Below are 25,276 nucleotides of genomic sequence, written 5' to 3' on the forward strand. Positions count from 1 at the left end.
TGCAACTTCTGGTATGGTCCAGAAGGCATCAGACAGACCCAGTATTTATTATTAATATCAATGTGGAAGAATGCATGACATCTTATCCAAACAAGGGTGGCAATGTCGTAATGGACGGCATTCTCAGATTAGACAAAACCTGAAAAAAAAAAATTATTCGATGAGATGAATTTATGAAAAAAGGGAAAATGAAGATGATTAAAATTAATATAATCGGTATTATGGTTTCTGCTATCAGGATTGTAATGGATGGGAATTTTGAATGGATTAGATAATACAAAAAAGGTATCTGTATATCAGACTTGTAGAGGTTGTATCACTGAATGGTAACATTTTGTATGTTTATGCAATTTTTTATGGATTAGTTAACTGTGAGGCTGCATCCACCGATAGAATTCTGCCTATAAATTGGTGCATACGGGGAAACCAAACGAAATAAGGAGCTCCTCGCTTACAGTTAGTATGGACATTCAACCGCTTTCTTGGTATTCTGTGCTCGTTACCTCTGGTTCACTGGTATTATTCTTCTTTCTATGGAGAAGGCAGAGTAGGAAAAGGCTTCTTCCTCTTCCTCCCGGACCTCCTGCTTGGCCCATTGTGGGAAACCTCTTTCAGCTGGGAAAAAGACCCCACGAGTCTTTGTATGCTCTCTCTCTGCTATACGGCCCACTCATGGCTCTCCGTCTGGGCATGAAAACAACAGTGGTGGTCTCTTCTCCTGCCATGGCGAAGGACCTCCTCAAAACACACGACCACCTCCTCGCAGGGCGGCCGGTGATCGAAGCAGTCAAGCCCCTTTCCCATCACAAGTCCTCGCTAGTTTGGGGTGAATATGGTCCTTACTGGCGCCATCTCCGACGCATTTCAACCGTTGAGCTTTTCAGCCCCAAAAGACTCGAAGCTCTGCAACACCTCAGAAGAGATCAAGTATTTCGGACGACTCGACTCATCTTCGAGGACAGGGGAAAAGTTGTGGATATCGGTAGGACGGTGTTCTGCACGTCTCTGAATTTGTTAGGCAACATGATCTTCAGCACAAGCGTCTTCGATCCGCACAATCCAGCTTCTGCGGCGCTCAAAGATACCGTGTGGGAAATAATGAAGCTCGGCGGAATACCCAATTTGGTCGACTTTTTTCCCTTTCTCCGGTTCCTCGACCCGCAGGGTGTTTTCAGGGAGACAAGGAAGCATTTGAAGGCTATGTATGACTTTTCCGATACATTCATACAGAAAAGACTTGCTAGCACCAGCCAAAACGTTGAGCGTAAAGACTCCGAGAAGGATTTTCTAGATGTTCTGCTGGATTTCAGAAGTGAAGATTTCACTTTTGTTGGTATTCAAGCCTTGATAGTTGTGAGTGCCGAAAGGATTATTAAATGTTCATAAATCTCAGGTATTTTCCCGATCTCTAATTGTGCTTTCTGGTTTCAGGAATTATTTCTTGCCGGTACAGAAACGTCGACAACAACAATAGAATGGGCCATGGCAGAATTCATTCGCAATCCACAGAAATTAAGCAAAGTCCAAGAAGAACTGGATGAAGTCGTTGGTTGCAAGCGAAGAGTGGAAGAATCCGACTTAGATCGTCTGCCATATCTGCATGCAGCCGTGAAAGAGATATTCCGATTGCACCCAGCGAGTCCTCTGCTGTTACCCCGCAAAGCCGGATACTCCTTCGAGATCGGGGGATTTGTGATACCCAAAGACAGCCAGGTGATGGTGAATGTGTGGGCCATTGGGAGGGACCCTTCGATCTGGAAGAATCCTTTGGAATTTATGCCCGAGAGATTTTTGGATGTCGAGAATAGCAAGATAGAATACAGTGGACAAAACTTTGAGCTAATTCCGTTCGGAGCGGGGAGAAGAAGTTGTCCGGGGCTTCCACTGGCGAGCCGTATGATTCATTTGGTTTTGGCTTCTCTGCTTCACTCGTTTGAGTGGATACTTCCGGATGGGATGAGTTGTGAAGAGATGGACATGAGCGACGATTTTGGACTTGCTTTAAAGAAGGCTACAGATTTATTGGCAATCCCAGTACCCCGTCTCCCACATCATATTTACTAGGCTGTTATCTTTCTATTAAATCATTAAATCGGACACAAAAGTCAAGTTACTTGTGTAGATTGCATTTTCATGCTTGCAGTTCGTTCACGTCATTTTGTTTATTTTTTTCATGCATATTCTATTATTATTAGTCTTGGTGGAGGTGGTATAATTTTAATCTCTCGAAAATATGAGTCCACTTCCTATAATTAAAATTGGGTCTCTTAGTATTGTGGCTGAGAGTTCATTTGGTTTGCGTTAGATCTCGTGTTGCGTATAGACTATTATACTTGCGTGGTAATAATTAACTGAGTAAACATAGATTCGTATTTTTATGATACAAATGATTATGTATAGTTTATCTCATGTTGCGACAGAAGTAATGTTGTTAGAAGATATTATAAATGAAGGGAACTTGATTAGGGTGTGATTTCTTTTAATAGTACCTTCAATTATAATTTCAATTATTTGATTATTATAGCTTGCAGTGTATGCATATTGGATAAGTTTTTGATTATTATAGCTTGCAGTGTATGCAAATTGGATAAGTAGATAATCTATTGTTGAGATCTATTGAGAAGTCTATTCTTATTAATAAGCTAACAATAGGGTAAACGTTTGATTAGTGATCAGATCTAAGGTCTATGATAGGTACTTGTTGATAGATTACTAGCAACATGATTAAGTTGTTGAGGTATGGTAAACAAACGTATGAATTTTGCAATCATGATAGAAATGTTATTGTTGTGCATCCACAACTCAGACCTCGTTTTCTCAATTGAGAAAATGGGGAGCTCCCCCCCCCCCGCTTTTGCTTGGTTTTTCCTTATCGTGGTTCTCTTTCTTTCTTTTTGTCTTTACCTTGTTGTTTTGTTTTCTTCAGTCCTCTCTTTTATCTTTTCCTTCCTTTTTCCTCTCTTTTTCCTCTTGTATTTTTAATTCATTTTCTTTTTTTTCTTTTCGGGTTTGTGGGGATTGGGGATGCACGGTCCCCTTTCTCATGCAAGGATCGGGGTCTCTGACCCTTGATCCTTGTAATCTTTGTTGGTAGTTTCCCTTGTCAGGGATTGGATGTAGGGATACCCCCAACCCTTGATACATCCTAGGCAGGGATTGGGGATTGGAGGTATCACATGCCACCGTCTTAGTGACCTTCAATGCCCTCGACTCGCAACCCATGATGTCCTCACCTACTGTACGTGTGCATTTAATATGTCTAATCAGGCCTTTATAACCCTCACCCCTTAGTCATTTTCTCACTTTGTATTGTGCATTTAAAGTCGATTCCAAAGCGATTTCGAGCATTTTTTAGAAGAGGGGAAGTAGGTGATAAGGTAGTCATTGGTGTGTTTGTGGTGTTGATCATGAGTTTAGGCAGTGGTTCGCCCTTCCCTCTTTTCTTACTTTTGCATTTCCCCCCCCCCTTTCTATTGTTTGTGTTATGGCTTATTTTTACTCGTTGTCCATGTGCTTTCAACCGTGTTTGGAGCCTCATCCTTCCATCAGCTCGCTCGACTTTGTGTTTTGAGCCCTTTTGTTTACTCCACCAACACAATTAACTGATGTATGCCTATTTGCTTTGATTGTTTTTTCTCTGCTTAGTTCTCATTAGGTTAGTGGTAGTGTAGGTTTGTTTCCTTTTTTTTAATCTGCCTTGGGTAAATTTTCAACATTTATGTGTGAGCCAACCAAAGGATTTATGACTCAAAATAATATCCTAATCAAGAATTAGGGATAATCATATCCCCGAATCCCCAACCCATGTTTTAGACTTAGAAACAATTGGTTTTGTAGCTAGGAATCTGGAAATCATCAAAGCAATATAAACATTAGCCTAGTTCAATCACAAAAACTAAATTGCAGTGACAATCCTAAAAACATTCAATAGAGAAAGGGAAATGAAACATTCAATTCAAATGCAAACCATCGCAAACGTGAATGTCTCCTCCATGATTCTCCATTGTCCTTCTTTCTCCTTCAAATTGCTTTGTTTTGTGGATCTCACCTTCAAGTGCATAAGCATAATGTGAAAGCAAGATTGACAAGACGAGACGACAGCATAAGGGTACTAGAAGCGTGATTGATTCGACCTTTTGATTGAAGAAATTCATCCAATTTATAGATAAATCGGAGAAAAGACAAGATTAGTATGAGGAGATTTGAAAGGAAATTTCAAATCAAGAATGACAATTATGACAAATTATGACAAATTGACACTTTCTATGCAAGATTGATTGATTGATATTTATGACAAATTGCTATGTCAAAATTGATTGATTGACAATTATGACAAATTATGACAAATTTGCTATGTCATTCCCATGAAATTAGGAGAAATATAGGAGAAAATTGAAAATTAGATGAATTAGAAATTAGGAAATTTGAAAATTGATGAAAATTAGAAAATTAGGAATTAGGAGAAATTAGTAAATTGGAAAATTAGGTAAATTAATTAATAATTTTTCATTCATTAATTAATTCACAAAAAGAGAGAGGAATTAATTAGCCAATTAAATAACTATTTAATTGTGACAAGAAGACTTAGGATAAATAAATAAATTATTTAACCTAAAAGGGAAAATGACAAACAAGGCTAAATGAATAAATCATAAAACCCTAGAAGATGAATTAGAAATGCAAGGACGACAATTAGGTCTTGACAAAAGATAATTGATGTTGATTTGATCATGATTCTAATTAACAAAGGACCAATGCCGACAAACGATTTGATTGATAAATGCACCAATTGACGAGGAACAATGACTAATTGATCCAAATTGACATGATTGAGAAGGACGACGATCGATGTCAAATCGATCGCAAAATGACAAGATTGAAAATGACAACGATGAATGACAAATCGATCATAAGATGACAAGATTGAAAAGGACAACGATCGATGACAAATCGATTGCAAAATGATAAGATTGATAAGAGGACAAAACCCTAATTCCATCATCGATTAGGATTGATGATGTCCAAAATGAAATCGAATTGATGAAGTCAAAATATGCCAAATGAGCACGCACATTGATGCGACAGGATAAGATCGACCAAAATCATGACTGAAGATTGTTATCGACAAGACCAAATTCGAAAGTGAGACAACTGAAGGATGCAGAAGAAGGACTCGATGCTCGCAAATGATAAAGACCAAGTGCGCAACATAAAAGAAATGTTAATGCGACGCAAAAACCCTAAAATAAGGCAATTCGCAAATGTTAAAGTATGATTCCGCAAGCATTGACCATTTTTAGACGTCTACATTTTGCCCCTCTTTGAGACAATGCGAGTTTAAGCGTTGTTTCAAAGAACAATAATGAAAATGCCCCAGACAATAATAATGACATATGCATGCCCCCTCGAGGAATTGGTCGGAAACATCCTGAAAAGAGGCCAATTGATCGATAAGAATGACAGAAAATGATAGGATCAAACAGATTGAAAATCGGAGATCGGATACACAAAGGACAAGCAATTGAAGGTGCAAAAGACTGCGACCAACATAAGATGGAGAGAGTGCACGTCCATCTATGCATTGTCAAAGATCTATAAATGAGACAAAGAGAGTGAAAAGAGCTCATTTGCACTAGCCAAAGAGGAGGATTTGTTGCTCTGGAAAAGGACACTTGCAGAGAGATGGCGAACATTCCAATGGCAGATCACCTTGGAGAACATGTATGCACGTACAAATGACCAGACGATGCGGGAGCAGTGGTATGTATCTCAAAAACCCATATTGTCAATTTTAGGAATTTGACTTGCTTGCGGGACATTGCGGGGCCCACAGAGAATGCAGAAAGTGACTTCTGTGCCTGTGTGAGCGCATCCTGCGCTTGTGTAGGGTATCCTGCACTTGTGTAGGGTACATAGGCGCAAGTTGATGCAACACAGGCGCAGGATACAACACACAAGCGCAAGTTGATGCAACACAGGCGCAAGATACAACACACAGGCGCAGTTGTGCACTGGGAACTCAAATTTGGTCAAAAACAGCATGCGAATGATCCGAAAAAAGGGGATAAGGGTTGGATAGGTCAAAATAGATTAGAAACACCCTGATTTGGACATGAAACAAGGAAATGCAGTCCATAGGAGCAAACCCTAAAACTGACAAAATGTGCCCCAATTGTGATGCAGAGTCGACAGTATCCACTGATTACGCGGGAGAACCGACCAGACTGCTTCATGTTACGACATAGACTTTGGAGCACGGATAGAGATACACTAGCAGGACTTGGAATATACTATATCACATTCATGCCTAAGATTAGGGCAAACATAGGACTACTTACCACATTGGCAGAGCAATGGCATTCAGAGATCTCTTCATTCCATCTGGCGACTAGAGAGGTGACTGTGACACTAGAGGATGTATGGCGTATCCTCCGCATTTTGATTCATGGGGAGATGATAGAGTATGACCCAGTGACAGGGAGAGATGCTTTGTGTAGATTATTCGAGTGTGACGCAGATGATCTAGATATCGTAGAGAGGGAGATTGGCTGGGAGACCATGGCATCAGAGTATGATCAGTGATATGTGGTGATAGCAGTGGTTATAGCATGCCTATTAGCAGGGGACAGACGAGGACATGGATTCCCTATTGGATGGGGAAGAGTGCTAGAGCAGATGGTGACAGAGGGGACTGTATACACATGGGGACCATGTTTGCTGGCCATGCTATATTTTCAGTTGCATTAGATAGCATATCAGGGGGTGCAGACTTTGAGCTGTGGGGTCACACTATTACAGGTATGGGCATTTGAGCACATAGCCATATGTCAACCGATTGCAGAGAGATAGGTATTACCACATCGACCATATGTGTACTGCTATGGGGAGCACTGAGACAGGGTCCTTTCGGATACATATTGTATTGGCGACATGAGCTAGACAGATTGAGAGAGTTCACATGGAGGCCATATCTTGATTGCCCTGAATGGTCAGATGATAGTGATGAGCTACCATATTGCAGATAGGAGAGGTACCTGATTGGGCAACTAGTGAATCGCCAGAGAGTGATTGAGATGTACTTGCCAGAGAGAGTCAGATGACAGTTTGGAGAGAGACAGGATGTACCTAGAGGGACTGCACACTTTGCCCGATCTCACAGAGAGACGAGTCAGTGGGGGAGGATGATTTAGCCACACATAGCCTATGTCAATTTCACATAGCTACAATGGAGATAGTGGGATTGGAGATCAGATGTGGTGGACACCGGAACGATAGAGGAGTATGAGCAATGGTTTGCACGATGACGGCCGGTGCCATTGACGGATCTTGATATTCCAGTACCTAGGAGACAGGAGGACTTCCCACTCGCAGGAGAGGAGGAGGGAGATGATGAGGATGAGGAGAATGAGGGTGGTGATGAGGATGAGGGGGATGATGAGGACGAAGATGATGAGGATGATGATTATGAGCCAGATTCAGTCGATCAGGAGTCATTGCAGAATATACCCATAGAGCCAGAGACAACTAGGATAGAGGAGATGGAGATGTGCAGGGCTACCATAGCGAGTCAGCATGATCACATTGCGACATTAGAGAGACAGAATGCTATCTTGAGGACAAAGTAGGATCAGTTCAGAGTGGAGATAGCTAGACTTACAGCAGCTCGAGATATAGCAATAGCCCAGGCACAGTGAGAAGAACAGAGAGTCATTGAGTATATTGGGTCGATTAGGGATGCCAGTGCATGTGAGATGGCACAGATGTTGGTAGAGACCGGAGAGGAGATACGCCATTGGAGGACACTATATGAGAATGCAGTTCCACCAGAGCAGAGAGCAGCGTCATATCGGGCACAATCGAGGACAGATAGTAGACCACGTTATCGGAGGTCAGTGAGCAGCATGGGGGTGAGTGGACCTATGAGACCACCACAGCTAAGACCTGGGACAGGAGGGACATCATCCTTGAGACATGGCAGGGATGAGGAGGACAGAGGGAGCACCCAGTGACAGAGGCACGTGCTCCTTACGACAGAGACAGATGGAGTGTGACATTATGTAGTGTGACATCATGTAGTCAGCCTGCGGGCCATACTTAGGACAGACAGTCCAATTTTGTACTCCGATATTATTTTGATATATGGTATGATATGCAACGATATGATGGGATGCAATGTGTTATGACTTATAGTTGTTTACTTTCCATGCATGGATGGTTGATGTGTTGAAATATGGCGACTGATCAGCAAAGTACTATACACTCAGCACGTATCCTCGCCGGGGTCCGGGGCCGGGCCGGGCCCTGGGTAGGGGTTCGGGGGCGGCAGCCCCCGAGAAATTTTTTTTTGCCATTTTTTTGTTGATGAAAACCGACATTGTAATAAAACCCTAAAAAAGGCCGACTTTGTTTTGTTGCCCTAAACCGCATGTTATAAGCGGTTGGGATGCTTAAGGCATTGTAAGGTTGATGTATTGTTTTTGCTGGATAATAAAAAAGATTGGACGGCTGTGTATGGTGGATGTAACCCATTTTGGGTGAACCACGTTAAATCTCTGTGTTATCTGTGTCCTATTTTATTTCTTTATCTTTTGTATTTAAATCTGCATATAATTGTTAGTTCACATTTGCTTCGGATCTGCTTGAAACCCTAACAATTGGTATCAGAGCGAGGTTTTCTGTAAATTGGCAGGACTTTCAGATTTGAGTGGGAGCAATGGAGGATTCCAAATTCAAGGTCGAAAAGTTTAACGACCAAAATTATCAGTTATGGAAAATGCAGATGGAGGATTACCTGTATCAAAAGGATTTGTGGCGGCCATTGGAAGGAGAGACAAAGAAACCGACCACAATATCAGATGAAGAGTGGGACATTTTAGATAGAAAGGCACTGGGATCCATTCGATTGTGCCTTGCGTCGTCTGTAGCATTCAATATAGTAGAAGCAAAAACGACTGTAGATTTGATGGCAACATTGGCTAAGCTGTATGAGAAACCCTCGGCTTCGAATAAGGTATTTCTTATGAAGCGTTTGTTTAATTTGAAAATGAGTGAGGGAGGATCTGTAGCGGAGCACTTAAATGAATTTAATACAATTACAAGTCAATTGTCTTCGGTAAAAATTACCTTTGCAGAAGAGGTTAGGGCTCTCTTGATTTTATGTTCTTTGCCAGAAAGCTAGAATAGCTTGGTTATGGCTGTAAGTAACTCTGTCTCTGGTAAAAATACTTTGGTATTTGATGATATTGTTGGTGTTATCCTAAGTGAGGAAATGCGAAGGAAAAGCACAGGTGAGACTCCAACATCATCGGGTAGTGTTTTGAATGTGGAGAACAGAGGAAGATCAAAGGAAAGAGAAAAAGGCCCTGGGAATGAGAAGTCACGAGGGAAGTCAAAGAAAGGACGCTCTCAATCTAGAGGAAAGAAAGATTGCTGGTACTGCGGAAAGCCTGGTCATCTAAAGAAAGACTGTTGGTCTCGGAAAAACAAAGAAGGAGACAAAAATGAAAATGACAGTAAGGAAGCTAATATTGCAAGTAATACTTTACAAGATGCTTTAATCTTATGTTTGGATAATGTTAATGATTCCTGGGTAATAGATTCTAGAGCTTCATTTCATGCTACACCCCATAGAAAATATTTTCTAGATTATGTTCAAGGTGATTTTGGACAGGTATATTTGGGTGATGATGAGCCCTCTCAAATTATTGGAAAATGAAAGATAAAGATCAAGTTGCAGAACGGTAATGACTGGTTTCTGCAGGAGGTAAGACATGTTCCTAATTTAAGAAGAAATTTAATTTCTGCAGGGCAACTAGGTAGTGAAGGTTGCATAGTTACCTTCTCAGACAGTATGTGGAAGGTCATTAAAGGATCATTAGTAGTAGCTAAAGGTGCGAAGGTAGGCACATTATATCTGTGTACTGGTAACACTTACTCTACCTTAGCTGCTACAAATAAAGTTACTGCAGGGACAACAACAATAAATGTTGCAAGAACAGATTCGATAATGTGGCACCATAGGTTTGGGCACATGAGTGAGAAAAGGATGAAAATCCTTCACTCCAAAAATCTATTGCCAGGACTAAAGAAGATTGATTTAGAGTTTTGTGAAAACTGTGTTTATGGTAAACAGAAAAGAGTCAGATTTCTCAAGGTTGGGAAAGAGAAGAAGAGTGAGAAGTTAGAGCTTGTACATTCAGATGTATGGGGACCAGCTCAGGTATCATCTCTTGGTGGCTCTTGTTATTATGTTATTTTTATTGATGACTCAACCAGAAAAACATGGGTATATTTCCTAAAATAAAAATCAGATGTTTTTGAAACTTTTAAGAAATGGAAAGCTTTGGTTGAGAATGAGACAGGAAAAAAGTTGAAGTGTCTCAGATCGGATAATGGAGGTGAGTATTGCAGCAAAGCATTTGAAGATTACTATTCCTTAAATGGGATTCGAAAGTAGAAGACAGTTCCAGGAACTCCACAGGAAAATGGTGTGTCAGAGAGAATGAATAGGACCATCATGGAACGTGCGAGGAGCATGAGATTGCATGCTGGATTGCCCTTACATTTTTGGGCAGATGCTGTACATACTGCTGTCTATTTGATAAATAGAGGACCTTCAACCCCTTTAGATGGTGGTATTCCAGAGGAGGCATGGACCGGTAAAAAGGTAAATTATTCTTTTATAAAAACTTTTGGTTGCGAAGCTTTTGTCCATGTTGATAAAGAAAACAGAACCAAGCTTGATGCTAAATCTCAGAAATGTACCTTCATTGGATATGGGATAGATGAATATGGCTATCGGTTATGGGATTTTGAAAATAAGAAAATAATTAGAAGTAGAGATGTTATATTCAATGAGAAGGTTGTGTATAAAGAACAGATGCAGGAAAAGAAGCATGAACAAGACAAACAAGAATATGTGGTGTTGGATGAGATTCCTGAAAATGAAATACCACAGGTACCTGATGCTCAGCAACAACAGATTGTCCCACAAACTCCTACAAGTGTTAGATGTTCTACGAGGACCAATAGACCCCCTGAAAGATTTTCTCCTTCTTTGTATTCTATTTTATTAACGGATTCTAGTGAACCAGAAGAATATGAAGAAGCAATGCAGGTGGATGCCAAACAACAGTGGCAACTAGGCATGAAAGAGGAGATGGACTCCTTGATGAAAAATAAGACTTGGGACTTAGTCCCTTTACCTGCAGAAAAAAGAGCCTTGCCTAACAAATGGGTTTATCGGCTGAAGGAGGAGGAAGGAGGTCAGAAAAGATATAAGGCTAGACTTATGGTAAAAGGTTTTGCACAGAAAAAGGGTATAGATTATGATGAAATATTTTCTCCAGTTGTAAAAATGACTTCAATTAGAACAGTACTTAGTCTTGTGGCTGCAGATGATTTACATCTTGAACAATTAGATGTCAAAACAGATTTTCTCCATGGAGATTTGGAGGAGGAAATTTACATGTTGCAACCACAGGGATATGAGGTCAAAGGTAAGGAGAACTTGGTGTGCAGGTTGAAGAAAAGTCTGTATGGCTTAAAGCAAGCACCCCGACAATGGTATTTAAAATTTGATAGTTTCATGGCTGAACACGGTTATCATAGATGTCATTCTGATCATTGTGTATATTTTAAGAGATTTGATAATGGCAGTTATATTATCCTGTTGCTTTATGTTGATGACATGCTTGTTGCTGGGTCTAACATGCAACATATAAATGATCTTAAACAGAAATTAGCCAGGTCATTTGCTATGAAGGATTTGGGTGCAGCTAAGAAAATTCTCGGTATGAGGATTACACGGGATAGGAAAAATAGAACCTTGAATTTGTCCCAAAGTGAGTATATAAAGAAGGTGTTGAAAAGATTTAACATGCAGGATGCAAAAGCAGTTAGTACACCTTTGGCTAGCCATTTCAAATTGACTAAGGAGACGTGCCCAAAGGCACAGGAAGAGGTTAATAAAATGTCTAACATCCCGTATTCATCAGCTGTTGGCAGTCTGATGTATGCAATGGTATGCACAAGGCCAGATATTGCACATGCAGTGGGATTTGTGAGCAGGTTTATGAGGAATCCGGGTATGGAACATTGGAATGCTGTAAAATGGATTCTTTGGTATTTGAAAGGAACTACTATGAAGACATTATGTTTCAAAGGATCTAATGCTGCTCTAAGTGGATTTGTTGACTCTGATCTGGCGGGTGATATTGATTCACGGAGGAGTACTACAGGGTATGTTTTTACTATAGGGGGAACTGCAGTCAGTTGGATTTCTAGGCTGCAAAAGGTTGTTGCACTTTCAACCACTGAAGCTGAGTATGTTGCTGCTACAGAAGCCAGCAAAGAGATGATTTGGTTGCAATGTTTTCTGAAGGAATTGGGTCAGACACAAGAGGATAGCCCATTATATACTGATAGCCAGAGTGCCATTCATCTTGCGAAGAACTCTGCTTTTCATTCAAGGACAAAGCACATTCAACTCAGGTACCACTTCATCCGGACTATTTTGGAGGAGGGTCAGTTACGGCTTGAGAAGATTCACACAAGTGAGAATCATGCCGATATGTTCACAAAGGTAGTTCCATAGGAGAAGCTGATTTCTTCATCAGTTTCTGTTGGTCTTCTTGATTGATAATTGTGGAATTTATACCAGTCAAGTCTTAGTGTTTTATCCAGCGGATGTTGCATATACAGTGGTGTCATGTAGTTTCAGTCTCCAAGTGGGAAATTGTTCAGTGTGGAGCTTGATCAGTCTCCAAGTGGGAGATTGTTGAAATATGGTGATTGATCAGCAAAGTACTGTACACTTAGCACGTATCCTCGTCGGGGTTCGGGGTCGGGCCGGGCCCCAGACAGGGGTTCGGGGGTGGCAGCCCCCGAGAAAATTTTTTTTGCCGTTTTTTTGTTGATGAAAACCGACATTGTAATAAAACCCTAAAAAAGGCCGACTTTGTTTTGTTGCCCTAAACCGCATGTTATAAGCGGTTGGGATGCTTAAGGCATTGTAAGGTTGATGTATTGTTTTTGCTGGATAATAAGAAAGATTGGACGGCTGTGTATGGTGGACGTAACCCATTCTGGGTGAACCACGTTAAATCTCTGTGTTATCTGTGTCCTGTTTTATTTTTTTATCTTTTGTATTTAAATCTGCATATAATTGTTAGTTCACATTTGCTTCGGATCTGCTTGAAACCCTAACATGATGCACTGTTTATTGTGGAACATGTATGGGTACATTTTTATGTGTTTTTGATGCATGTATAATATGAAAATGGATAAAATGCTTGATATAATGCAAATGTACTAACCGATGAATGCAGGATGTAGCTTACGTGTTTGGAGATCAGAGAACAAGACTGAACTGACTGCCCAAACTGACGAAAGAAATGTTAGTAAGAAGAAATGAGATAGAGGACAGTTAGAGACGAAGAAAAACTTTCTTTCACTAATGCACTTTGTAGGTGAGAACCTTTATTTAATGTAGCAAAATGGATGCATAGCATCATGGCATTGAAGGCCAGAGCTGAAACGCAACCCTTTTTGCAAAAGACAAACACATCGCACACAAGGAATGAGTGAAGCATCCTAGGGTGCATACATCAAGGGTCGAGGTATGTGCGGCGTTCACAAAGTGAACGTACTTATCACAGACACCCAATGATATAGTTGCCCCAGTTTGTGACAAACATTCCACAAACAGTAATCTCAACAAAAAAAAGGGACCACGAACCATCCCAGTCACTCTAAATCACTCAGTGACATCATCGAGCAACATAGGAACATGATCGAAGATAAATCAATAAATGATAAGACTCGCTAAATCCAACAAGTCAAACAAACATCTTGATCTTCATTGTCAAAAGTTGAAAGTGTTGATAGGACGATCATGCTGTCTGGTTTCAGGGAATGCGGTACCCCGTCTAAGATAGGACACAGTCTGGTTTCGAGTATACCACGCCCTGTATAAGACCCATGATGGTAGTGACAAGGTCAAATGATAGTGATGTTGATGTTCAATTGATAAGACAATGTTGATCAGTTTGAATGCTTGGTTGAACAGTTCATCTGTAAATGCGTGATTTCATTAAAGCACAATATTTGATTGATTGTCATTGGATGTATGCTCAACGATCTGTCTTATGCACAAAGGGGATTTTTTTTTGTTTTGCTTGTCGAGTTTTTCCAAATTTTTTTTTTTGTGTTCATTTTTTCAGGACTTTATTTGATGTTTAGGGATTTTTTCAGGACATTTTTTTGATTTTTTTGGATTATTTCAAGACATTTTTCAATTTTTTTGGATTATTACAGGACATTATTTGATTTTCTTTTTTTTAGGGATTTTTTTCAATTTTTTTTTGATTTTTTTCAGGACATTTTTCAGTTTTTATGATTTTTTCAAGACATTTTTCAATTTTTATGATTTTTTCAGGACATTGTTTGATTTTTAAGATTTTGCCCCCAGTGTCTAGCAAGGCAAGGAATATGACAAGTGAATAAATAGGATTTCTAAAATGTTGGTGGATAGAGGGAAGACAAAGGCCTTTTATTATGGAGACAATACGGATGCAATTTTCAAGGGCTATGGCATGAGGGACATGTCAAGAGGTGTTTGAAACCATGTTTAAATTTTGCATCCTTATGTCAGATCAAGATCAAGGAATGAAAAAGAGTGTATGGATAGTGATAAGATATGGATAGGATAAGCAAGACCAAGAATGGATAAGGGACATGGACTGAAGGTCGGGGTAGGTTAAGGGATAGTGGCAGAAAGTTGCAATAAGCCAGGGAAAATGGATGAAAGGTTGTAATAAGCAAATGGATAAATGACCAAAAGCTATGATAGACTGAAAGTTGCAAACAAGATGCATGATGCTCATGAAGATCGTTAGCCTTGTCAAGATCAAATGTGGAAAAGCGGATATGGACCTGAGGGACAATAGGATAATGGAGGAGTATGACATGGTATGATAGGATAATGAAGGGCAATAGGATATGAAGGAGGAAACCTGCCCCCAAGTGTGGTGTGCAAGAAGTTCATAGATTACGCATGACACCTGTTTGCCAGGTTTTCACCAGTGGACGAATTATTTTTGCTTTACTTTTTTCTTTTGTCTTTTTTTTTTCTCAACTTTTTTTTTGTTTGTTTGTATTTTGACTTATTCACTAGAAGATGGACACATTATAGGGGATGGAAGAAGGACTCAAGCATCTTTTGTCTGGATAGTAACCTTGAAAAAAAGGACCATGACCTTTAAAAGTATGCTCAAAGACGTTGGTAGGATAAGGACATGGAAAAAGAGATGAAACTAAGGCAAGGATTTATGCAAAGGATTGGACCAAAGGGATCGAAGGATGGAAAATATGCATTGGATAATAGATAGGGTATTGGAAGAATTGAGCTTCAGTGGATGGAAATGAAGGCAAGATTGACATTGGCACACACCTTGAGGGGTGATGGATTGATGGAGGAAAAATGGATCTCAGATTGTGAGATTTGGATGGAGGAATAGTTTGGGATTTTGGGACATAAGGGACCAAAATGGATGAAGAAGGTGATGGAAGAACAAATTTGAGAGGGTTGGATGGAGGAATAGCAACTTTGGATGCCAAGTTGGATGTTTCTTGAGGCTTTTGTGCTTCAAGGAGCCGTTTAGGGATCCACATGGTTTTTGATTTTTCATGCTTTTGTGGTTCCTTGGAGTGCATTGCTTGCACAAGGGATTTAGGAACCCATATATATTTTGAATTTGCTTTATTTTTCTCAGTGGGCCTTTGTGGCCTTTTGGATTTTTCCTTTTCTTTATAGATCATATTGTTCTTTGTTCTGACATGTCGATTATATTAGACATATTGATCCTTGAATACATGTGGATTGCTAGACTTATGATGTTTATACTTGGCATCCAAATTACTTGGAGGGGGAAAGGAATGCATGGATGGACATGAATGAAATGGACTTCTTTTGGATTGATGAAATTTACTCAAGGATGTGTGCCTTTGCTGACCTTGCATAGAGGAGGAAGGGATATAAGGACCTAAGATGGATGGAAGGGATGATGGGGAAGGGATATGTTTGGATTTTGAAGGGATGTTGGATTTAGTAGGGGTACCCACATCTTGAGGAATTTCACTGAGGCCATGACCCTTAATATTTTCTTTAACATGAAGGGATTCTTGCTTATGGATACCTACTCCTTTGCCTTTATGAATATCTTGACTTGTAGGATACTCTTTTCTTTGGGAAGAAGATGCAAGTCCATTATGAGGTGGATATGATATGAGAGAAATAATGAGATCTTGGAGTGGATCGGATTGCACCAAAGTGGAAGAACCCATTATGCATGTTGAGGGTTCATGAACATCTTGCACTAACACATTAGAATCATGAGAGGGATTAGGATCATGAGGGGGACTAGGATTGTGTAGTGGACATGGTTCAATGACAGGCTCTTCAAGAGATGGAATGGGAGAAATAATGGGATCATCAAAAGAAATGCGATCTTGGAGTGTATGTGGAGCATTAAGACAAGGAGATGGAGGAACAAGTGGATCTTGTGGAGGATCTGAAGGAATGATAGGGTCTTGTGTTGGAAATTAATTTGGAAGGATACTTTGATCTTGACAAGGAGGAAGATCATTGGATTCCTCTTTAAAGGTGCTTCGCTCTTGACTTTTAATGGGATCATCGGAAAGGATGGAAGGGATATCTTGATCTTTCTTAGAAGTGGAATGTCAATGGGATTTCAAAGGACATTTTTTTCATGAAATGGAAGGGGATCGTTTGGGATCGGATGGACTGGGATATCTTGATCTTGCTCGGGGAATGGAGTGTCAATAGGACTTTGGATAGGATGGACAAGAATAGGGGAATCATCGTAAGTGTCTAGGAAGATGGGGTCCTGGTCAACAATTGGATAGGATGATAAGGTTTTGATATCTTGATCTTCATCTATTTCGAGACACGTTTCTTCATGCTCTAAATTATCCGCTTGACATGGGGTTGGACTTTGGATATGCATGGGGGATTTTGGCAAGGGATCAATGTTTTGGCATGAAGGAAATGCACTTTGAACATTTGGGATGGATTCTGACAAGGAATCAATGCTTGGACATGAGGAAGAGAGACTTCGAATGGGGTCCTCTAAAATAGGTAATGGCAATAAAGTGCATGGTGGCATTGGGTCTTGTATTTTTGAAACATGACAAGGATGTGCATCATGAATTGGATTATCTTGGCAATCAATTATGGATAGCTCTTGGATAATTGCATCCTTGGGTGTATTGTTTAATGAGGACAATATGGAAGGTTCCTGTGAAACTTCTAAAGGTGTAGGGATAGGTGCCACTGGAGAGTCAATTTGTTTGTGAGGGGATGAGGCATTGCTATACATAAGTGTATTATCTTGATCTTCTTCAAAGAACTCACTTGGTAGTTTCTTTAAGAGCATTGCAATAAAGCCACCTTTCTTTCGAGGTTTTGACATAGTTGACTCTGGAATTTGAACTTGTTTTTGGTTTGATGGCATGTTTTGATATTCGACTTGGTTCAATTGTTCCAACATATTTGAAACTTGGCTTGGTGTGGGCCACAACCTTTGTTTTTGAATGTTTGGTTGTGGTTGTTGACATTGATATGTTGATTGAACTTGTTGATATTCCACCATTGGTTGAACTATTTGTGGACATTGTATAGTTGGTTGGACATATTGTTGAAATTGGACCATTGGTTGTGTTGGTTGTATATGTTGGACCATTGGTTGTGTCTGTTGGAAATGTTCGAACTATTGAACAATTGGTTGTGATGGTTGAAAATCTGATTGATAGTAAACACCTTCTTGTTCTTGTTGTGGAGGCACATAATGTTGAAATTGTTGTTGTCTCTTTTCTTGAAATTTTTTCATCATCTCTATTTGTGAGAGGAGAGATGGTATGTCTGATCGTTCAAGAAGAGATCTTACATCAATTGGCTCAATCTTTGGATTTCGACCTGGAAATTTTTGAAACATTTTGGACATTTGTGATCTATTCTTCTCAATGTTTTTCACTCTTTGTTCCAAAATCTCATTTTCTTGAGCTAGCTTCTCCTCTAGTTTTTGTATTTGGAGACTTGTTTCATCATAAAAAGTTTGATCGATATTGCCTTGCTATTGGGTTGGAGATAATTGTGATTGCCTTGGATTAAAATTCGATTGCATTGTCGGTTGATACGTCAAACTTTGTTGCATCATTGGTGCTTGGAACCTTGTTTCAATAGACATGTCACTATGCAATGTTACTAATGGGATTGACAAATGCCACCTAAAAGGACGACAATGCAACTTAATGTTTTTGTTGTTTTCCAAGATTTGGACAAACTTTTTGGAATGCAAATCTAAAAAAGAGACCCTTAGGAAATTGAAATGATGTCTAGACCTCAAGGGATAAAAGGACCAAGTGACAAAAGGACAAAATGACAATGTCTCCCCTATATGCTTGGATACTAAGCTAGGTTTGACCAAATGATATTGATGACAAAAAGACAAAAGTTTGATAAGGTCTAGACTTCTTAACAATGACTTAGGGTTTATCAAAGATTTGCATTACTCAAGTATGACAAAACCTAGTTTTGACACTATATGCAAAGGGACAATTACTATGCAAATGACCCTAATATGATATGATAATGACCTAAGCTTAATGAAGAGACCTAGGGTATGCAAATGTGACCTAATGTTATGAGGACAAGGATGCAAATGCAAATGTATGACAATGCCAACCTAAGGCAAAACCTAAGGTTGAATTATGAAATGGTATTGCTCTAATGCAAGAGGACACATGCAAATGGATGGTCCTTATTGATATGCAAAGGAGTATGACCTAGGTGAAACTTAACCTTGGTAATTGACAATGAATTTGCAAAATGCAAACCTAGGATGAACCTAAATCTAAGTGACATGAATGTTGAGACAAGATTTTGAAAAATGTTTGACAACCATGTTTGAAGGTGTTTTGAACTTTGTTGAGTGAAATACTCTTGTGTTTAACCTTGTTTTGAATCAATTTGTCTTGTTTTTGGAAATGAGACACAACTCAACTTTTGACAAGTAAAGAAGACAAGATATTTTAACTTAGACTCAAGGCAATCATGCTCATTCACGCATTTCTTATGGTAGGTAAGGACAGTAGGTACTTGAGAGGTAGACTCGTTATGAGATTCAAGGAGAATACATAGATTCTTGACCCCACGGGCTCCCCTCCACGACACTCACTTCTCAGGGCAACCAAGCATTAGTCCCCATGGAAATCTCCCCATGGCGAACTTAGTATCTCTTCCAAGTATCTGAACTTGTCCTTCTCAAGAAACTAGAATGATTTTTGGCCTCTAAATACAAGGTGTTTAATAAGGATTTCTGTTAAGCGCTACTCCTTGGTGTCACGCAAGCGTGATTGAGACATTAATCCCACCAAGATACCAAAAAAATGTAGTCACGCAAGCACGATTTAGACCGTGAGGCCCTACTTAGATGTTGATATGAGAAAGAGTTCAAGGGTCATCACTTCCCAAGTAACTACAATTCCCACGTAACCCTTCCTTCAAAGCTTTCGCCCATCAGGTATTTATTTATAGTGAGTTAGAATGCCAAGGTACTCTGGCTGTGCTCACTTTGGGTCATTCCCTTCTCACAATTGTCACTTGCTTGCAAAAGAAAGCAAATGGTCGGGAAGGCAGGCCCTCTAAAGGTAACAAACAATCCAAGCCATGAGAATGGTATCGAAGATCTGGATTTCTGATCACCCTAAGAAGGATGAGAGCATACTCTCCTACTCCAATGTCAAACTCGACAATCAAAGCAAACACACATTCATTCCATCCTACTTAGCAATCATACTAGGTGCCTAATTATGAATCACAAACACAAAAGTTCGGTTGAAATACAAGGCAACCTACAAAATCACCAAGTTAGAAGTTTAATTTGTTTGGTCCTTGACATGTGTAATGCCAAGGTGCTGCACAGAGAATCAGTACCAAAGAAACCAAAATGCAGAAATAAAATGCAAAATAAAGTAATTTGCAAGTAAAAACACTGCTTTTTACCTCTGTTTCTGGCCTTACACAGGCACAAAATGTCTTGACACAGGCACATAATGCATTGACACAGGTGCAAATCCCTTTGACACAGGCACAGATCACTTGACACAGGTGCAGATTGCTCCTACACAGGTGCAAAAGTGCCCAGAAAGCCCTGAATTGCCCTGTTTCTTGGGTTTTTCGCCTGCAAATCAGCTCAAAGGCACTCAAAAGCATGGTTAGGGGGTTAGTTCACGTCGGGTTCACCAATTAATGTAGCTAGGAATCTGAAAATCATCAAAGCAATATAAACATTAGCCTAGTTCAATCACGAAAACTAAATTGCATTGACAATCTTAAAAACATTCAATAGAGAAAGGGAAATGAAACATTCAATTCAAATGCAAACCATCTCAAACGTGAATGTCTCCTCCATGGTTCTCCATTGTCCTTCTTTCTCCTTCAAATTGCTTTGTTTTGTGGATCTCACCTTCAAGTGCATAAGCATAATGTGAAAGCAAGATTGACAAGACGAGACGACAGCATAAGGGTACTAGAAGCGTGATTGATTCGACCTTTTGATTGAAGAAATTCATCCAATTTATAGATAAATCAGAGAAAAGACAAGATTAGTATGAGGAGATTTGAAAGGAAATTTCAAATCAAGAATGACAATTATGACAAATTATGACAAATTGACACTTTCTATGCAAGATTGATTGATTGATATTTATGACAAATTGCTATGTCAAAATTGATTGATTGACAATTATGACAAATTATGACAAATTTGCTATGTCATTCCCATGAAATTAGGAGAAATATAGGAGAAAATTGAAAATTAGATGAATTAGAAATTAGGAAATTTGAAAATTGATGAAAATTAGAAAATTAGGAATTAGGAGAAATTAGTAAATTGGAAAATTAGGTAAATTAATTAATAATTTTTCATTCATTAATTAATTCACAAAAAGAGAGAGGAATTAATTAGCCAATTAAATAACTATTTAATTGTGACAAGAAGACTTAGGATAAATAAATAAATTATTTAACCTAAAAGGGAAAATGACAAACAAGGTTAAATGAATAAATCATAAAACCCTAGAAGATGAATTAGAAATGCAAGGACGACAATTAGGTCTTGACAAAAGATAATTGATGTTGATTTGATCATGATTCTGATTAACAAAGGACCAATGCTGACAAACGATTTGATTGATAAATGCACCAATTGACAAGGAACAATGACTAATTGATCCAAATTGACATGATTGAGAAGGACGACGATCGATGTCAAATCGATTGCAAGATGACAAAATTGAAAAGGACAACGATCGATGACAAATCGATTGCAAAATGATAAGAATGATAAGAGGAAAAAACCCTAATTCCATCATCGATTAGGATTGACGATGTCCAAAATGAAATCGAATTGACGATGTCAAAATATGCCAAATGAGCACGCACATTGATGCAACAGGATAAGATTGACCAAAATCATGACTAAAGATTGTTATCGACAAGACCAAATTCGAAAGCGAGACAATTGAAGAATGCAGAAGAAGGACTTGATGCTCGCAAATGATAAAGACCAAGTGCGCGACATAGAAGAAATGTTAATGCATCGCAAAAACCCTAAAATAAGGCAATGCGCAAATGTTAAAGTATGATTCCACAAGCATTGACCATTTTTAGACATCTACAGGTTTCAATCCATATCGAGGATCAGGGATGTGATATTCGCAATGCCCATATCAGGGATAGCAGATATCACATTCCTGCATCCCCAAAATTTATAGCTATGTTGAGTCTAGTGGTAGGGATCAAAGGTATTTCTACCTCTGACACTGAATAGTCTTGAAAGAAGGGATTGAGGATAGAAATACCCCTGACCCTCGACTTGTACATTTTCCCACTCCAATACGGGGATTAGAGGTAGCAAAACTCTCAACCCTAGAAGGTACTAAAAGCACTTGAATGCAGGGATCAGGGATGTTGCTACCTTTGATGCTCTAAATTTGTAGATTCCCTAAACAACTCAAGGCAATTGTTTTAGATTAGATTAATGTTTAGCATGTTTGGTATTTTCTTTAATAAGATGTTTCATTAGTGAAACACAATAAAACGGTTAGTCAAGATTAGTCATCAACATAAAAACTAAAACCATTTAAAAGCATTATCAAGGAAGATTAGTAAACAAGTAGCTAGGAAATAAACAAAAAAAAATGAATACAAAACTTCCCCATGATGCTCCCTTGCGTTAGTTATTACTTGTCCTCCTCCTCTCCAAGATCTCAGTGCTTATGTGGAGTATGCCCTCAGTTTGAGCACTAGCACAATGGGATGCCAAATGGAGGATGGAAGATGATTGATTATGGTCAAGTGTTGAATGGAGCTTGCAAATGAAGTTTTAATGTAAACTAGCAACTCCAACTAGTGAAAGAGCTAAAGCATTGAACAAATCATTCAAAATCTCTACAAAATAACAAAGCATGGAAAAATCTTCTCCTTTTTTTAGCAATGAAGGAATGAGTCCTATTTATAGAGGAAATGAGAAAATGAAGGGTTGAGATTGAGTTGATTAAGGAAGGGTTAGGATTTCTTGAAGAAGGGGTGATCCTCAATCCATGTGCTCCTCTTCAATCCAATCCCATGTTTTAGTAATTTTTGGTTTCGATCCATATTGGGAATCGGGGATGTGATATCCTTGATGCCCATATCAGGGATAATGAATATCACATTCCCGCATCCTTGAAATCCACAGTTGTGTTGAATGTAGTGGTAGGGATCATAGGTATAACTACCCTCAATGCTCGATGGTCTTAAAAGAAAGGATCAGGGATAGAAATGCCTCCAACCCTTGACTTGTTCATTTTCCCACTCCAATACGAGGATTAGAGGTAGCAATAGTCCCAAACCTTGAAGGTACTAAAAGCACTTGAATGTGGGGATTAGGGATGTTGCTACCTCCAACCCTCTAAATTTGTAGATTCTCTAAATGACTCAAGGAAATTGTTTTAGTTTAGTTTAATGTTTTGCATGTTTGGTATTTTTCCTTTAATAAGATATTTCATTAGAGTTGTAGTTTTTTTCTTGGCCTAACAAAGCTCCTAATCCATGTTGTTTTGAGTGCATATCTGGTGATGTCGGAACAAAAATTTGTTCCAATGAATTATAAATTCAATGGCTTTCTCTCATTGACGAAGCTGCATTCTTTGAATTGAGAAATTATTGATACAAATATTGGCCACATAGACTTCAAAGAGTTCCTAGTAAGAATGGCCAATCCCACCGGAAGAACTACAAGGGCCACTTCATTGGTTAGAAAGGGATTGGTGCATGCAATTGGTTTTCTTGTGGCACTCTAGTCTCTATATTTGATTATGACATGTGCATCAAAATATAACTCAGATGAGCTAGAGTTTATAATCCTTTGGGAGATGTCATCCTAGACATTTCACCAGATGCCATTAAAGATGCACTCCACATCCAAAAGCATGACATCGATGATAGAGTGATAGTGGAACAAGTAGAGAAAAATTCTAATGCTGAAAGGGACCCTATGGGGTACATCAATGAGAATTTTTAGATGGAAAAATCTAAGAAGACATGCCAGCTTGAACAAATGACTATCAGTTGGGAAAGAGACCACACGAGTCTTTATATTCCTTCTCTCTGCAAATATGACCCACTCATGGCTCTCCATCTGGGAATAAAAACACCAATGGTGGTCTCCTCCCCTACCATGGCTAAAGACCTCAAAACACACGACCATATCCTTGTCAAGCGGTTGGTGAGTGAAGCCATATGATTCATTTGGTTTTGGCTTCTTTACTTCATTCCTTTGATTGGATACTTCCACATGAGGCGACGTGTGAGAAAATGAACATGAAAAATAAATTTGGGCTTGGTTTAAAGAAGGCCACAAATTTACAGGAAATACTCGTATCCCATCTTTCTCATCATATTTACTAGCGATCTTAAATCGATCATAAAATCAACTCACTTGTATAGGTGATGCAATGTACTCTATATTCCTCCATGTTAGTATTTATTTTTGTCATGCATATCAATCTATTTAGTAGTTTTATCGAAAATGACATTATTTAAGTCTTGTTTATGTGAGTACGTAGGGGAAGAGGTACAATAGTTTAAAAAACCATTATTAATTAAATAAATTATGCAAATTTATTGGTACAAATAACACATGGGTGTTGGGGCATTTATATCTAATTAAGTATTAGATCAATTGTGCAAATTTTTCAATGGTCAAAGTAAATGGTTAAAGGATAATATGTATATGTAATGGGTGAAAAAATAGGGTTTCCACCACAAGAAGGATGAAAACTACTAATTTTTGCTTAGGGACCAATTACATTGAAAAGAGGGATAAGATCCAATAGATTTAATCACAAACTAGCAAGGATAAGGACTAAATACTGATTGGATTCAAGGTAGTGGATTGGTTTACTCTCTTTTGTGAGTTGAATTACTGAAATTAGGGTAAAGTGCTGAAAATGAAGGTAAAAATGCAGAAACAATGAGTTATATAGTCCTCAGATTGGGGCACACACCTGGACTTGAGGAACATAAGTATATTCGGACTTGATCCCTAAAAAATATCCAAAAAAGTCGAGACCATAGCGAAATTCAGCTTGGTCCTCCTAACTTTTCGCACACCAAAAGGGGTTGATTTGTCTCTCCAAATAACGCTGATTCTGAAGATTGTAGCTCCACTCCATACCCATTTCCTGCACACAAAAACAAATGGAAATAAGTTGGTAATAGGGGTTTGCCTAGGTCAAATCCCAGTTAAGGAATTAATCTTTATTGAAATATTAAAAATACTAAAATAAATAGTGGAAGGATATACCTCAGATCTAAAATGATTGATAATGATGCTTTGCTTCTTGAATGTAATCATATATGTTGTATGAAATGACATGAACATGACAAAACCCTAATTACACACACATGCTTGCATATGATTGATGTAATGATGCTCCACAATTGATGAATGCATACAACCTTGAAGACCTCTAGAGATGCTTGGTGATGAATAATTCAATGCTTGAATAGTTGAATGCCTTGTGATTGTAATTTTGCCCTTGTATCCTTGTATCATCATGATCATCGTATATCAAAATGAGAGGGAAAGTGTCCTTATATACTTGCCTGTCGAAAATCATACTAATTTTTCAACATAGGCCGACACAGAGA

At 38.9% G+C, this 25,276-nt stretch overlaps 1 protein-coding gene across 1 annotated transcript; it reads left to right on the forward strand.

Moving 5' to 3' along the window:
- Nucleotides 1–296: 296 nt before the first annotated feature.
- On the forward strand, nucleotides 297–2,172 carry LOC131035693 (cytochrome P450 76T24). Its single transcript, XM_057967431.2, has 2 exons — nucleotides 297–1,353; nucleotides 1,432–2,172. The coding sequence occupies exons 1-2, from the start codon at nucleotides 463–465 to the stop codon at nucleotides 2,062–2,064; spliced, it is 1,524 nt and encodes a 507-aa protein (XP_057823414.2). The 5' UTR covers nucleotides 297–462; the 3' UTR covers nucleotides 2,065–2,172.
- Nucleotides 2,173–25,276: the final 23,104 nt, after the last annotated feature.

The sequence above is a fragment of the Cryptomeria japonica genome, chromosome 6 (assembly GCF_030272615.1).
Source record: "Cryptomeria japonica chromosome 6, Sugi_1.0, whole genome shotgun sequence".
NCBI classification, from domain to species: domain Eukaryota; kingdom Viridiplantae; phylum Streptophyta; class Pinopsida; order Cupressales; family Cupressaceae; genus Cryptomeria; species Cryptomeria japonica.

Excerpts from the sequence above, each read along its gene's own strand:
- LOC131035693 (XM_057967431.2), top strand. The coding sequence starts at position 463 with ATGGACATTCAACCGCTTTCTTGGTATTCTGTGCTCGTTACCTCTGGT. Across the intron at positions 1,354-1,431 it reads GTATTCAAGCCTTGATAGTT|GAATTATTTCTTGCCGGTAC; the intron begins GTGAGTGCCGAA and ends TTCTGGTTTCAG.